Source organism: Asparagus officinalis, chromosome 3, assembly GCF_001876935.1.
Source record: "Asparagus officinalis chromosome 3, Aspof.V1, whole genome shotgun sequence".
NCBI lineage: Eukaryota > Viridiplantae > Streptophyta > Magnoliopsida > Asparagales > Asparagaceae > Asparagus > Asparagus officinalis.
The window spans coordinates 18,178,352-18,192,132 of record NC_033796.1 but is presented as its reverse complement, the minus strand read 5'-3'; the positions used below and the strand labels follow the sequence as shown (position 1 = coordinate 18,192,132).

General features: G+C 37.8%; 2 protein-coding genes across 2 annotated transcripts; both read right to left on the bottom strand.

The window, feature by feature from the left end:
• LOC109833223 (hemoglobin-2-like) lies at positions 4,501–6,340 on the bottom strand. The gene is made up of 4 exons (XM_020400819.1): positions 6,039–6,340; positions 5,690–5,807; positions 5,469–5,585; positions 4,501–4,769 (listed from the first exon to the last, which is right to left on the bottom strand). Exons 1-4 carry the CDS (start codon positions 6,152–6,154, stop codon positions 4,632–4,634), a joined length of 489 nt encoding a protein of 162 aa, XP_020256408.1. The 5' UTR covers positions 6,155–6,340; the 3' UTR covers positions 4,501–4,631.
• LOC109833222 lies at positions 7,167–12,404 on the bottom strand. The gene is made up of 12 exons (XM_020400818.1): positions 12,091–12,404; positions 11,874–11,974; positions 11,714–11,780; positions 11,426–11,509; positions 10,615–10,731; positions 10,003–10,425; positions 8,935–9,341; positions 8,759–8,858; positions 8,616–8,675; positions 8,434–8,520; positions 7,960–8,088; positions 7,167–7,739 (listed from the first exon to the last, which is right to left on the bottom strand). The coding sequence occupies exons 2-12, from the start codon at positions 11,918–11,920 to the stop codon at positions 7,425–7,427; spliced, it is 1,836 nt and encodes a 611-aa protein (XP_020256407.1). The 5' UTR covers positions 11,921–11,974; positions 12,091–12,404; the 3' UTR covers positions 7,167–7,424.

The window sequence follows — 13,781 nt, the reverse complement described above, 5'->3', positions numbered from 1 at the left end:
TTATCACAAAAATTGTAATTGACCTATAAAAAAATGGAGGCAATCTGAAATAGAAAATAATATGGGGGAAAAAGACTTAATTTTCGACATTAGTACCTAGCACAAAACTGATCGCATAAAAATGAAACCCCCCCAGAACTATATAAATGTGAGTTGGGGCTTGAAGGTTATCAGAGTCTTAAAGAATCAAGCCTAGGATTAAGTCTTCTGTGATATTTGTTTATATACAGCTAATCATACAATAAAAATTTAAATAAGTCATAACAATTTAAATAAGTCTTAAAGAATCAAACCTAGGATTAAGTCCTCTGTGATATTTGCATCAGGAAGCCATTTGAGAGGAGGTGTAATATTAAGTACATTAGAAATAAGTCATAACAATTTAAATATTTATTGAATAATTTGAATAAATAGATATTATCTAATGCTACAACTGTCGAACGAACTGCAGAAACTCAAACCATACAATACATCAATTTGGTATAAATCAGCACATCATCAAAGCCCACAATAATTTTGCACCATATTTTTTTTTGGCGGTGTTCGGGGGGTTACTCACACGACTGGACCACCATTTGCTCGAAAATAGGTAAACAAATTTGGGGATAAATGGTTACCTGAGTTGGGGGATGTTGAGATCGAGCTCGAGGGAGTTGGGGACAGTGGGTCACGGTCGGCGGTGGTCTCAGACGTCAAATTTTGTGGCTCGACGGCGGTTGGGGAATGTCGAGATGGTGCTCGAGGGAGTTGGGGACAGTGGGTCACTGTCGGCGGTGGTGAGGCGGATCTAGGGAGCTCCGGCCGGTTGGAGAGGGGTGATTTGAGATATCGTCGGCGTTGGAGGGGAGGTCCGATTGGAGATGGAGCGGATCTAGGGATTTTAATGCTTGAGCTGGTCACGAGAGGGATTTTAATGCTTGAGCTTTCGGATCCATTTTGCAAAAGAGCCCCCACTTTTAATGCTTGAGCTGGTCACGAGATTCGCCTCAATCAGCGGAAGCATTATGGACACCTTTACTTCCAGATGACATGAACTAATACTTAGTCCCAAGTACTCTGGGATTGAGGCAGCATAGAAACAAATAAACTCTAGGCCATGTTTGTTTTTTGAATAGTAGACTCATCTCTTTAATCTATGTTTATTTTTTAATCCGGACTTGACTATTTTAAAGTAGACATTACATAATACTCCACGAAGGAACTAAACTCAACCCACCTACCACTACCTTTATAATCTAGGTATTAATTATTTAGGGGATTAGAATATTTATGATGAAAAGGCCTATCCTCTTCTGATCTTTTTCTGTGTCACGTCTTTTTTGTTTACCAAATCATTTCCCCAGACAAATTTTTCACATAATTTTTAGCGGGGGCGTGTAGGGGTCGGCGTGAGCTGGGGCGGTTTAGTCCCGTGACCCGACAACCAGGCCGGGTCTAACCGTCTAATCCAAGTCCTCATGGGTCAGAGCAAGCCGGACTTGCTTCTTTGATCTCGGATTTGGATTGGACTTAAGCTGGCCCACGACCCGCCTAGAAGAGAGCCCGACCTGCCCGACCCGCAACCCATAGGTCGTAGTTCAACCCATTCGTTTTTTTTCGACATTTTTCTTTTTTTTTCCATTTCTAAACTATGTTCTCTTTGTATTCGTATTTGTAAAATTATATTTAATTTATTTTTTTCAATTTTAAAATCTTTATACATACACACACACATCATACAGAAAAACATCACAAACAAAAAATATATGTAATTTGAACTTTAAAGGAATGCTTGACTCTCCATTTATGTTTTGCTAAACAAAGTAAATATTTATAATTAAACCCGAGGGGTGGGCCTGGCAGGGTCGAGGCTGGCCATTGGTTAGTTGACCTACTTCTTTGATCCCGGGTCTAATCAAAGCCTAGCCCGACCCATGAACCACCACCAATGTGGTCTGGATTGGACCCGGGCCGGTGTGGGGTCGGCCGAGCTGGGTTTAATTTTTAAGATCTTTATGCATATACACACGTACATCATACAGAAAAACATCACAAACAAAAAATATACGTAATTTGGACTTTATAGGAATGCTTGACTCTCCATTTATGTTTTGCTAAACAAAGTAAATATTGGGTGGGCCTGTCAGGGCCAAGGCTGGCCATTGGTTGGTCGACCTACTTCTTTGATCCCGGGTCTAATCAAAGCCTAGCCCGACCCATGAACCACCACCAATGTGGCTCGGATTGGACCCGGGCCAGTGTGGGATAGATTTAAACTGGGCTGGACCGGTTTGGTCCGCGGTTCGAATCGGTCCATGCCCAACCCTATGGGCGTGGACAGGACTAGCAGCTACTTCCAGTTGAGTTTGAATTACATTGAACCAACATTTGATTGAATAACAGTCAAGTATTAACAAAAGTTGCTAGCATGTACGTTAACTGTTCGACATACATACCGCTAATTGACTATGAATTGATTGGCAGCCAGCAACTACACCAACGTGCAGTGTAAAGTAAGAGAGATTTCACCATTTGATCTAGAGGCTTATGTATGATCTAATGCTGACCATGCTCGGTAATGGAGCTATATGATATTTTATGACACAAATAAATATTAATTAAGGAGTTGTGTATTCATGAATAAATGGGCATGATAATAAATCAAATAGATGAGATTGCTTAACATTATGTTTGGATGGGGGTGAATGAGAGACAGGGGAAGGAAAGGTAAGAATTAACCTTGTTTGAAAGTTTTTTAAGTGAGGTAAGGGAAAGGAGTGAAGGGTAACTAAAGTTACAAGTTCCCCTCAAATTGGGACTTTTCTTTCCCCCTCAATTTGGGGGTAGCCAAAGGGAAGGAATTGGCTTCCCAAACAAAGCGAAAATAACTTATGCAAGTGCATTTTAGACATGATCATACCTAGCTTTTTAAATTTTCTCCAAATAGATGCATTAATATAATATTAGTTGATTTGAGGGTAAAAGGTGCAATCAATTTGTAATACTAGTCTAAATGGTCATAATCATCATAAAAACAAACACCATTGTGGACTATTTTCAGTTAGACCAAAAATTAGTCCGTGCAAAAATAAACATTAATCCATGACAATACAGTACAAGTACAATATAGTCCATAAAATACAATATCCCTTAATCTAGGGACAAAAAACAAACATGGCCTACAGGATATCTATTCTTTTATACAAATGGGAGAAACAAAGAGTCACCGTTCATGCTACAGTAGATTTACTGTAGCAGTATTACTGTAGCAGCTGAGAAATTTAAAAGCCACTGTAACAGATCGGTGACTGTAGCAGCTCGGGAACGGCACTGTAGCAGGCGAGTTACTGTAGCACCACAGAAAATTCAAACCGGGAGAGTTTAAAAACGGCGGGAACACTGTAGCAAAAAAAAAAAAAACACCGTGCACTGTAGTAAAAAAAAAAAAAACACCGTGCTGCGCACGGGCTACACACTAGTAATAGTGTAAGATAAGATGCCAAGTTGCTATTCAAAATGGGCTCGGTGCGCGCATGAGGGTTTTCTAAATTAATTAACCCATCTTCCCATCTTTTCGGCACTTCGTAGGATCACTCTGAAAGCCAGAGGTTCGTTTGTTTTTTTCCCCAGCTTAAATGGTTTAGGATAGGATTACCATCTTGACTGTCCATTTGGCCTGTATCATTTAGTACATTTACTTAAAGAGGCTAGTTTTTTCGGTAACATGGGTCATACTCTAACTTCTAGAAGTTTGAAAATGCCTTTAAGACGTGTAGTATTTCAAGAAAGTGAATGTGACAGGCAAACTTGGGTAAACAAACCAATAAAAATCCTAACGAACTCCCCTAACAAACGCCTCAGCCATAGATGAATGAAACATAGCAGAAGTCTTCGGATTATAAAATTTTCAGAAAGGTAGCCATCATTAAGAGACTATTATAGGTATTAACAGAAGAAGAACGGACCTTGGACAGGCGGCGTGGATCTCACCTGCGGGCTTCGACGAGGAGCTCGCCTGAGCTCGTGGCCAGGCGAGGGGGAGCTCTCGCCTGCGTGCTGATGTCGGGTGGCGAGGCGCTAGCCTGATGGACCCGTTTCGAGCTCGCCCGTGGATGGGAACCAGCTGGCTTCAGCTGGAGCCGCCCTAGGGTTTCCCTATAAAATGGAAACCCCTTTCACGATCTCAGATTAAGCGGAACTAAGAGGCGGCAACTATGAGATTTGGGGAAATTTGAGCAGTGTTTTTAGATTAAAAACCACTTCTTGTTGTTTTGAGAGATCTCAAGTTTGAGATCTTCTCTTTGAAAGTTTGTAATTTCTCGTGATTAAATAATTTAAATAAGAAATTATTTGTGTCGCTCCCGTGGACGTAGGTAAATTGCCGAACCACGTAAAATATATGTGTTTGTGATTGGCTTGTCATATTTGTTTGGATTGTGACCGTGTTAGGTTTATTTCTCTTCTCCCGTAGCTTACAGACTCGTTCGATGTGCGAGCACACTTCCGCAAAGGCGCGCAGCATTAACAAAAAGAAAACCAGATAATAAACCTCTCTATTAGTAGTATATGATAACACCACATTAAACAACAGATGTATACTTTCACAATAAAGAAGTAACGCACATAAACAAAAGACAAATGCTGATGGAATCCTAAGATGAGGGTTTCATCTCTTGTTTGATAGCACCAGCAAGCTGATCATAAGCCAATGTCCAAGCATTATTCATCTCTGGGCCCCACATCTCGGGGACAGCCTCCTTTATTGTGTCCAAAAGTGCGAACCTCACCACCTGCATCCACCCAAAAAAGTAAACGCCAGCCATCTTGTTTATCCTCAACCATACATATGTTTATGATTAGAGTACCATGCATCATATGCTCCGTTCCAAAATATGATCTTGGATTTTACATCACAAGTCAACTATGTACCTAAGTAATAAGGTGTTACATATTGCAACTTTATCATTTTTGCCATTATAGCGTGTTCGGTTATTGTTGCAACAACTACAAATTTTACTCGCAAATTTTTAATTAAAATTAACCACATGAATTCTATTCTTCCATTCAATATGTTTATGTTTATCTCACTATATATTTCTTAATTGTTACTAGCTAAATTCTCTTAAATCCACCCTTTTGAAAGAAAGAACGGATTCATAGTTTAATCCACTTTCACAATTATAATTCAATTAAACTACCATGATTTCTTATCTCTTATAGTAAACAGCTATAAGCTTCTAACCTTTAAGCATGCTGAAAAACCGAGATTAATTTTTCCCCTCCTCCACAGCTTAAATACAGCCCTACGCTTTTAAAGAGCTAATAAAAGACGGTAGAAATTAACTTCATTTTAGTTTTACCATAATTCATAATGGCCTATTGCAAACAATAATAATAAAATTGTATGTATGATAGTAACGGAATTCAGCTGGTGTCATTATATCTAGTGTAAAGTATAAAATATAAACTTTTAGTTTTTGATTTTGCACCTCAAAATGTTCATCAACCACCCCACTCTTGTTGTGAGAAGCCCCCAACTTTTTCAGTGTTGTGTCCCTCACTGTCACCGTACCTGCCTTCCTCAATTGAGCCGCCGATTCACAAGTCTTCATGTAAAAGAAAAAAAAAATTTAGCAAACGAGAAAATGAGCAAATTAGATACATATATGCAGAGGGAGAGAGAAAGAAGTTAGCATTTAGGAGAATGTACCATAACAAATACAGTCATAGCATGTTTTTTGAGCTTCGGGTTATTTTCAAGGGGAACGTTCGAGTCTTCACGCAAGAATGAGAACAAATTCGCAGCTGAAGGAGCAATCTCGAATACCCTGTGCAATACAATCGTTAAAGCTAATATTTAACAAATTATATATGTCTACATATGTGTGTGTGTGTGTGTGTTTTTGTAGATATTATTGTTCTTTTGATCCCTAAAAAAAGATTATTGTTCTCTTAGCAATCTTTGAGATGTATTTAGTTCGCAAATGTCGTGATCAAAATCTGGTGTAACATCGGTTATCTGCATAATAGTTTATAAATAGGAATGAATAGAGTGAGACCTCAAGAAGAATTTCATTGACAACGCAGCAGCATCCTTCTTCATTGCATTCCAAGATTTGACCACAAGCACTTCTTGCTCTTCGCTGAATGCTATCTTTTCTTTTCCTGAACCCATCTCTGAGTTCTTTTGGTCGAGTTTTAATGAGGAAGTTTCAGATACTGATTAATGAGTTCTTATTGCTAACAAATGTCAATGAGCCTGAGAGCGCATAAATAGGGGAATTAGAACTGGCCCTTGGAAGCTTGAGAAAGCCATTGAATTTTTACGTACTCTATTTAAAATAATAATAATAATAGTTGAACTCAAATGGGCTAGCTCTGCTATTGAGCTAAAAAGACAGGTGATGGTGGTTCGCCCAAAAACTACGGGCAGTTTTCTGCGGCGAGCCGCGACTTGTCTTTAGACTCTGTGCGTCGGTCCAATAACTTTAGAGAGATCACGCTAGAGTCGTGGAGCATTCGAAAACCACAGAGATATTTTATTTTATTTTTTATAAAATAAAATTGGGTTTGGTCTCTCTTCACCGTAGAAAAAGAAGTACAAAACAAAATTGGGATAAATACAGGAAATCTAAACTTAGACTTAAAAGCTAGTTTTAGCTACGTGTAGTTCGCCTTTCAAGCTCTTTTGATTCTCACTATTGTGGTTATGATTTTTGTGACTAGTGTTACCGCAGACATGCTATATATATTTCAGTAAGATTTGTTTCATTATATTCCCAGAAACGCGTATAGACTATATTTCAATTTTTAATTCAAATGATAAGACGTTTTATCGGTTAAGCTGTCATAAAATCTGACTTTATTTCCATAATTCCACAATAATGAAGATGCTGTTGTACATCATCTTAGGGCCTTAGGCTATAATACTCATTTCATGATCTAAATTTCCTTGGCTCCTAACATATATACAACTAATGTATAAATCAAAAAATTTAATAACAAATTGTGCCTTTGTCAACTAACTGCAATGACAACTACTTGGGCTACATCTGTCACTTAAAAAATTCAGGAACTTTCAGAATCATCAAATCACAAGTGTACTGGCTGTTGAGCTAAATGCTGCTTAAAATATCTCATGCATTTCACAACGTACAACAAAATACTCCCAATTAAGATAACAATTGTGACAGAGTTGATCGCTTCCCGGTAAAATTAACATCATATAAGCAATTGAACAAGATTCGATTATTCACACCATAATTACACCAAAAATTAGCAAACCACTCGGATGATCTACATAAAATACAGTGAAGTAGTCAGCCTTTATATGCTAATTACCAGCTCATTTTGTACAAAACAAAAGTTAAAAACCAAAAGAATAATCGGTAACTTATCTCCTACTCCCCCCAATCTATTGGAAACAGTTATGATCGTCTATATCATCATAGTATCTGAGGACTTGCCAAATCTCTTGAGAGCAAATATCGGAATGTGAAATTATAGGGAACCCACTCAATAATTTTGTGAGATTTCCCTTGTTGACATCTCTTTATGGCCATTTTCAGAGTCTCAGGGAGATGGCGCTTGATCATGTCCGGGATTCCTTGAGAACTCAGGTTTATGTCCTTCGAATAAGAGTCTACGATTTTTGGCAGGAGGATTTTGTCTTCGTTTTTTATACCGACGGTTGCACGAATGTATTCTACCTTTGCTGTTTCCAGTTGTTGGAACACTCTCTTACATGAATATACACGGACCTGGAAATATTAAAAAGAAGAACAAGTTTCAGTGATCAAACCATGAAGGGTTATAAACATATGACGTGTGCTCAATTGTAATACAACCATATGCAAATATGTAAAAGATTTATACGCATAACATGTAAAAAATTGCTTCCGTTGAACAATTTTTTCAAAAAACTTAAAAACGGGCTTTTGTAACTGTGTTTTTGCATGAAAAATGCGCAAGACAGCTTACCGCAGGATCAGAATGGCTCCCTGAACAAAGAGCAAAGTGCAGGAGAGGCTCTGCGCGCTCGATGGCGTGGGCTCTCCATTCACCTCCTACCTTCAGGCTCATCCTTGGGGAAAGTAAGGATCGAAACCACTGCATTCAAAGAGAGAACTCATTACACTTCACAAGCAAGTTTCCCCCCCTAATTATACAGTTCAAAGATCATGACTACGGTGGGGGGAGAGATTCTCCGTGGTGCAGTTTAACTAATAGGCTAGCATTGTTAATCTAATCGAAATGTTATTTGCCATGTGAACAGAGCATATCAATCGAACTTAAAGCTATACGATACTTTGAAGATTTTCAAGTATTGGGTGCCATGAGATGACTTGCATAAGAATATTACTGAAGAAAGAGAGCATGCCAAGTTTTATAACTATTCGGAACATAATCCTTAGCAAAAAATTATCTACAACATGGAGAATATTTGGGGAATACCTGACTAGGACAATGTGTACGGCATCCAAGAATATAACACTGTATAGTATATGCACTTATTGATCGGCCACCTATGACGCATGATGCCTGGAGGAATAAAAGTAAACTATTAGGTGAAGATTCCTAAATCCTTTGCTCTAAGTTCCTTGTCATAATTAAATATGATTTTAAAATAACAGTACCCGAATGAGTAAGGATGACTTTTTTGCATTCTTCTGTGGAACACCATAAACTAAATGTTCCTGCAAAAAGAAAAGTAAACAGGTTTTACTTCATCAAGGATGAGAGAAATGTAGGAGAGATGTCAAGGAAACAAAGTGTTTACATGCATCATCAAAGAATTGTGTATGTTGATCCAAAAAGCAATCTTTTCCTCATTCTTCATCTTTCTCGGATCAACTGTTTCCAATCTGTGAACAAGTGACCTGAAACACAAAAGGTTGGTTATAATAATTACGAATAGACTTTCATGCGAATTATCATGTGGATATATGGACTAACTTATAACTCTGCAGCAGGCCTTCAACTTCACTCAATTTCTGAGTGTCTGTGAAAATTGAGGGCACTTCCACCATTGCATTATAGGGTCCACTGAACTCTTTTATTCCTTCCACCCGAAACGGATTTATTAACCGTGAATCAAGAGTGGATTCTTTTGTACAACTAGGACTCCACATATCTCCGAGGTACTGAGGAGAGAGAGCACTCATTGATGAGAAGGATGAAGTCGGAGAAGATGGGATACAATACTGAATAAGTGGAGGGTCCGCAAGCTTGCAATATATGGAACCCATGCACCGAACCATATCTTCAGAAATTCTATTGGGTGTATCAGGTATGTGATCGGCAATATTGGTACCAAGATATTCTGCTAAGCTTATCACCCCTGAAGTAGAACAATGTCCATCCTATGCACAAAGAAATAGTGAAGAAAACCATATTAGATGCAATAGGAGTATGTATGAGTTCTATGCAAAGATTCTAGATGTGACTGTTTGTTTGACCTTTAATAATATATTGACCGATTTGTTAAGAGTATAAAAATATGACTCTCAATGCGCACAACTTTGCTGTTTTGATACAGGGAAGACAAGATGGAAATAAAACAACCCAGGTTAAATCTCACCAAACAAACATTTAAACCAGACTTAAAAAAATGATTTTGTCATATTAAAGCAATAAATCTTTGTTAATTCTATATTAGACCCAAATCCATTAATCTTTCTTTCAACAAGGTCCCCAAAATCTACCAACTTGTTTTAAATAAGAGCCTTATGTCTTCTAAGTTGTTTTAAATATAAGACCCCCATTCCAAACAAACAGTAATATTGTTGGGGTCTAGGAATATGAACATCTGAGGGTTAATATCGACTTAACAAAAGTTTGGAAGTCTGATATGACAAAAACCACAAAAAATACCACCACACACAATACTCTAGGTTTCAACCCATGAAAAGGGTGATTCAACAAGCGTTATCATGTACAAGGGATTTTAAGAATATTAATCTAAGGTATGAATAGTAGCTTTTGATGATCAAAAAGGTCAAAATGCATAAGAAGAGACAATACCTCAATAAAATTCAAGGGTTGAGAGTGGCATGTTTGAAGAGCTCTAGCTAAGCTGTCTTCTGAAGGTGATATTCTAGCTGAGTAAACTGCACGATGAGACAAAGCAGACTGGCAACGGTGAACCCCAGGGCCTGTTAGTTTTTCTGAGCAAGGATCGTCTACTTGTTCTACGACTGGTTTTCGAAGCTTTGGCATCTGACTCAACTTAGCTCTATCTGATGAGGTGTCAATATTTGAATCCTCGTGAAATAGCTTCCTTTGTAGGGAAGTTGGCGGACATCTCGCTTTCTCTTTAGGAGTGGTAGGAGATAAAGTAGATATTTGTTGGTCAAAAGCTCTTCGGTAGAGCGATAGTAGATACTGTTCTAGATACACCACCTCGACCTCTAACACTGCAATCTCCTTTATCAGCTCTTTGGTAGGCTAAAACGATGAGAATAATGTCAATAACCAATTTGATATTTGGATAGCGTCTTTTTCCAAGACATACGTATACTTGGTAAGTCATATAAAAATGAATCAAGTTAGTTCTTTGATTAAAATCATGCAGGTCTCACAAACTAAATTCATAAGACCACAATCATTGTCGATGGAAGAAGTAATTAGTAGTACCTTGGGCATAAAACTATCGTAAGAATCAATGCCAGAAGGCCTGTTATATCCCAATGCTTTCTCTAAAGCACCACGAACCTCCATTTGATCCTTTAGCCGTCTCTCAAGTTGCAATATCTGGAGAGTGACAATACAAGGTAGTAATCAGCAAGTCTCATGGACTGCTACTTAATCACAAGGTTGATTTTGGAACATATAAGCAAAATGTGTATACTTCTGTATTTTCTGGTTAACATAATGAAATACGTCTGTAGACCGAGCATGATAAATCCTCATAAGGCATGAGACAATCACAGGGTTACTGCCTCTAATTTGGAACTTTTAACCGTCATGTCAAGCATAAGAGAGAAAGTCTCTGTTTACATACATTTATGTGTCTAAGAGCTTGTGTCTAATTTTTCTTTCTGGAGGTGTGTTATAATGTGATACAGATAGCAAAAGGAAAATTACCATGAAATGGCTAAAAAAAAAAGGGTTGCATTGAATATGCTAAGAACTTGGAGTTGATAGCCCAATAAATGATAATTAACTACAGGTGTCTACTTCTCTCACTAAAATTTACCCACTGTCTCTACCGAGACAATAATAGGACAAAATTAAGGGAAAAAACCCATCGGAATATAGTCATTAAGTCTGAGAATTTCATACAAGATCATACTTGCTGCACATCATGGGTATTTCTTCACTAGCCAAAAGATGGAAACTAATACTGAAAAGAAACTACATATAATTAATAATTTTACCAGGCATAGTGATCTCCCAAGAACTTATCCATTACAAAAGAAAAAGGGTTCAGTTGAGAGCCAAATACCTCCTGATTCAAAGAGCTTTGGACCACAGTAATGGGGTCTGGTTTCCTTTTGACATCAGGGTTACCCTTGGCTTTGCCCAGGTCCTGGCAAAGAATTCAAGAGCAGAATCAGTATTTTTTCCTCATTCCTTTTTTGTCCAACAAGAAAACAGAGGTGCATTTATTACCGCTTCACAAAATCTTTAATTACGACACAAATCCAATCATTAACAAATCAGAGATGTGAAAACAATGGACAATAATAAATGCTCAACCTCCGACTCTAAGAACATGAAACAAGAGTAATACCAAGTTAAGACGCCGAAAAGATTCAGAAGGACCCAAGATCTCCTCCTTCATTTTCTTCACAGAATCACTGCACAACAACACGTTCCTCTTACAATTCTCTCACAAAGATATTCAAAAGAGAACAGATAAAGAAACAAAGAAACAAAGAACAGATCTTTACCTTTTAGAGCGCTTATGCCTTGAAGACATTAATTCCTTCGACTCCATTTCTTGCAGCGGGACAAATATTGGCTCACTTCAAAACCTCTTTCATATAATAAGCTACAAGAACAACACTCTACTCAAAAACCATTTTCATCAGTAAAAACTCGAAAGACTCTCATGTGCAAGTGAAGATGGAGTAACACCACCAAAAATGGGTAGGTGAAGAGGCTAACCAAAGTCAACAAAAACCCACCCACTAGTCCAAAAGTCCTAATGGGTATGCGGGTATTGAGATATCTCCCTCTACCTCCATCACAATTATTGACATTGGTGCCAATATTTCAACTGCTAACAAATAAATGGACTTCTGAGTTGTTAATGTTATATAGCATTTTGACATTGACATCTATCTCATTGGACAATGTGCTAAGCCCTCTCTCTCGTTCTGCATCAAGTTAAGTCTGTTAAGATAACAAATAGCATTAAGCTTAAAATGTTGAGCAATGGACAGTGAGCTAGGGGACTTAGCATTAAAGACAAAAAGAGTTTTGTCCAGGGAATGTTAGAGCTTTTTAAAGGCTTAAAAATCAAAAACAGCCCTCAAAAGGGACGAAAGTGAAGGATAAAAGGAGGGAATGGGTAGTTCAAGGAAGCTGGGACTATTTGGACTTTGCCTCTTGTACTTTGTATTAATAAAGAATTAATCCTCAAAAGAAATACAGAGAGAGGGTCCAGGATACCTCCTATTGTCTTGTATATGGAAGGGACTAATGTTTGTCAAAGAATCCATAATTTAAGCTTGAGTTGGATATGGGTTGGCCTTTTACTGTACCACACACACTTGTGATTAAAAAGCTTTGCCTTTTTAAAGCGGAGGACCTATTGGATTGTGGGGTGGGTAGTCTGTAGAGGTCCTTTGAGTGCGTAGCTCTTTTTTTTTCTGTGTTCTTGTTGAGCAAATAGCTTTTTCTCTGGGTAGTATGTATTTTTCCAGGGTTATTTTCAATTAGTCCCTCAAATAATCGATTTGATAATTTTATATTGGTCCCTCAATCTTTCATAATTTCATAGTATTAGTCCCTTAAATCTTTGTTATTACTAGTACGCCCCTCAAATCATACACCTTGTTCAGACGGAGGTTAATGGATGGATGGATGGATGTTAGAGTGAAATTTCAATTTCACCTTGTTTGGGAGTTTTCTTGAGGGGTTAGAGGATGGAATAGAAGGTTAAATTTCCTTCTATTTTCTCCCCTCCAATTTGGGGGGTAGGTAATGGAATAGAAGTTGGCGTAAAAATTTACAACGTGATAAGACAATTATACGCTTATGACATTAAAATCAATGGCTAAGATATACTCACATCCAATATGTAAGGGTATTTATGTAACTTTATACATATTCACTTCACTTCCCTCCTCTTTATTAGAACTCCAAAACAAGGTAAAACAAATTTACTTCCGTTCCCCTTACTAAAACTCTCAAACAACATTTTATCTTTTCACTTCCATTTCATATCTTTCCTTTCCATTATTTAACTTTCCGTCCATTCCCTTAGTAAACTCCCAAACAAAGAAATAAGGACTCTGACAATTTGGTCCCTTAATTATCAAAATACTTCTTAGTTTGTGTTTTTGTGAAAGCAGAGGCCGAGGGGGTGGGGGCCGGACATAAAGTGAGGGAATTTTGGCAATTGAGAGACCAATTTATATGTGTTACTAGTTCAGGATCTGACATGAGATAGCTGGAAAATGAGACTACACCAGCTTTTTCTTTAGCATATTACGCTAAGAAACGGCTAACTTTTATCGCATGAATCAAATTTCATTTCTGGTTTTGTGCTTGTGTAGGAAGCGTCCAAAGACAAAGGTATTATCAGCTTGCATGCTCTTACAAGTTTGCTTACACACTTAGTTAAGAAAAGA

Bases quoted from the DNA above. Each gene is read 5' to 3' on its own strand.
- LOC109833223 (XM_020400819.1), bottom strand. From the start codon at position 6,154: ATGGGTTCAGGAAAAGAAAAGATAGCATTCAGCGAAGAGCAAGAAGTG. The intron at 5,808-6,038 runs GTCTCACTCTAT...TGTATTGCACAG, and splicing joins TCAATGAAATTCTTCTTGAG to GGTATTCGAGATTGCTCCTT. The intron at 4,770-5,468 runs GTGCAAAATCAA...GGGTGGATGCAG, and splicing joins TGGTTGATGAACATTTTGAG to GTGGTGAGGTTCGCACTTTT.
- LOC109833222 (XM_020400818.1), bottom strand. From the start codon at position 11,920: ATGGAGTCGAAGGAATTAATGTCTTCAAGGCATAAGCGCTCTAAAAG. The intron at 11,781-11,873 runs GTAAAGATCTGT...GTTGTTGTGCAG, and splicing joins AGGCATAAGCGCTCTAAAAG to TGATTCTGTGAAGAAAATGA. The intron at 9,342-10,002 runs GTATTGTCTCTT...CTTTGTGCATAG, and splicing joins AACCCTTGAATTTTATTGAG to GATGGACATTGTTCTACTTC.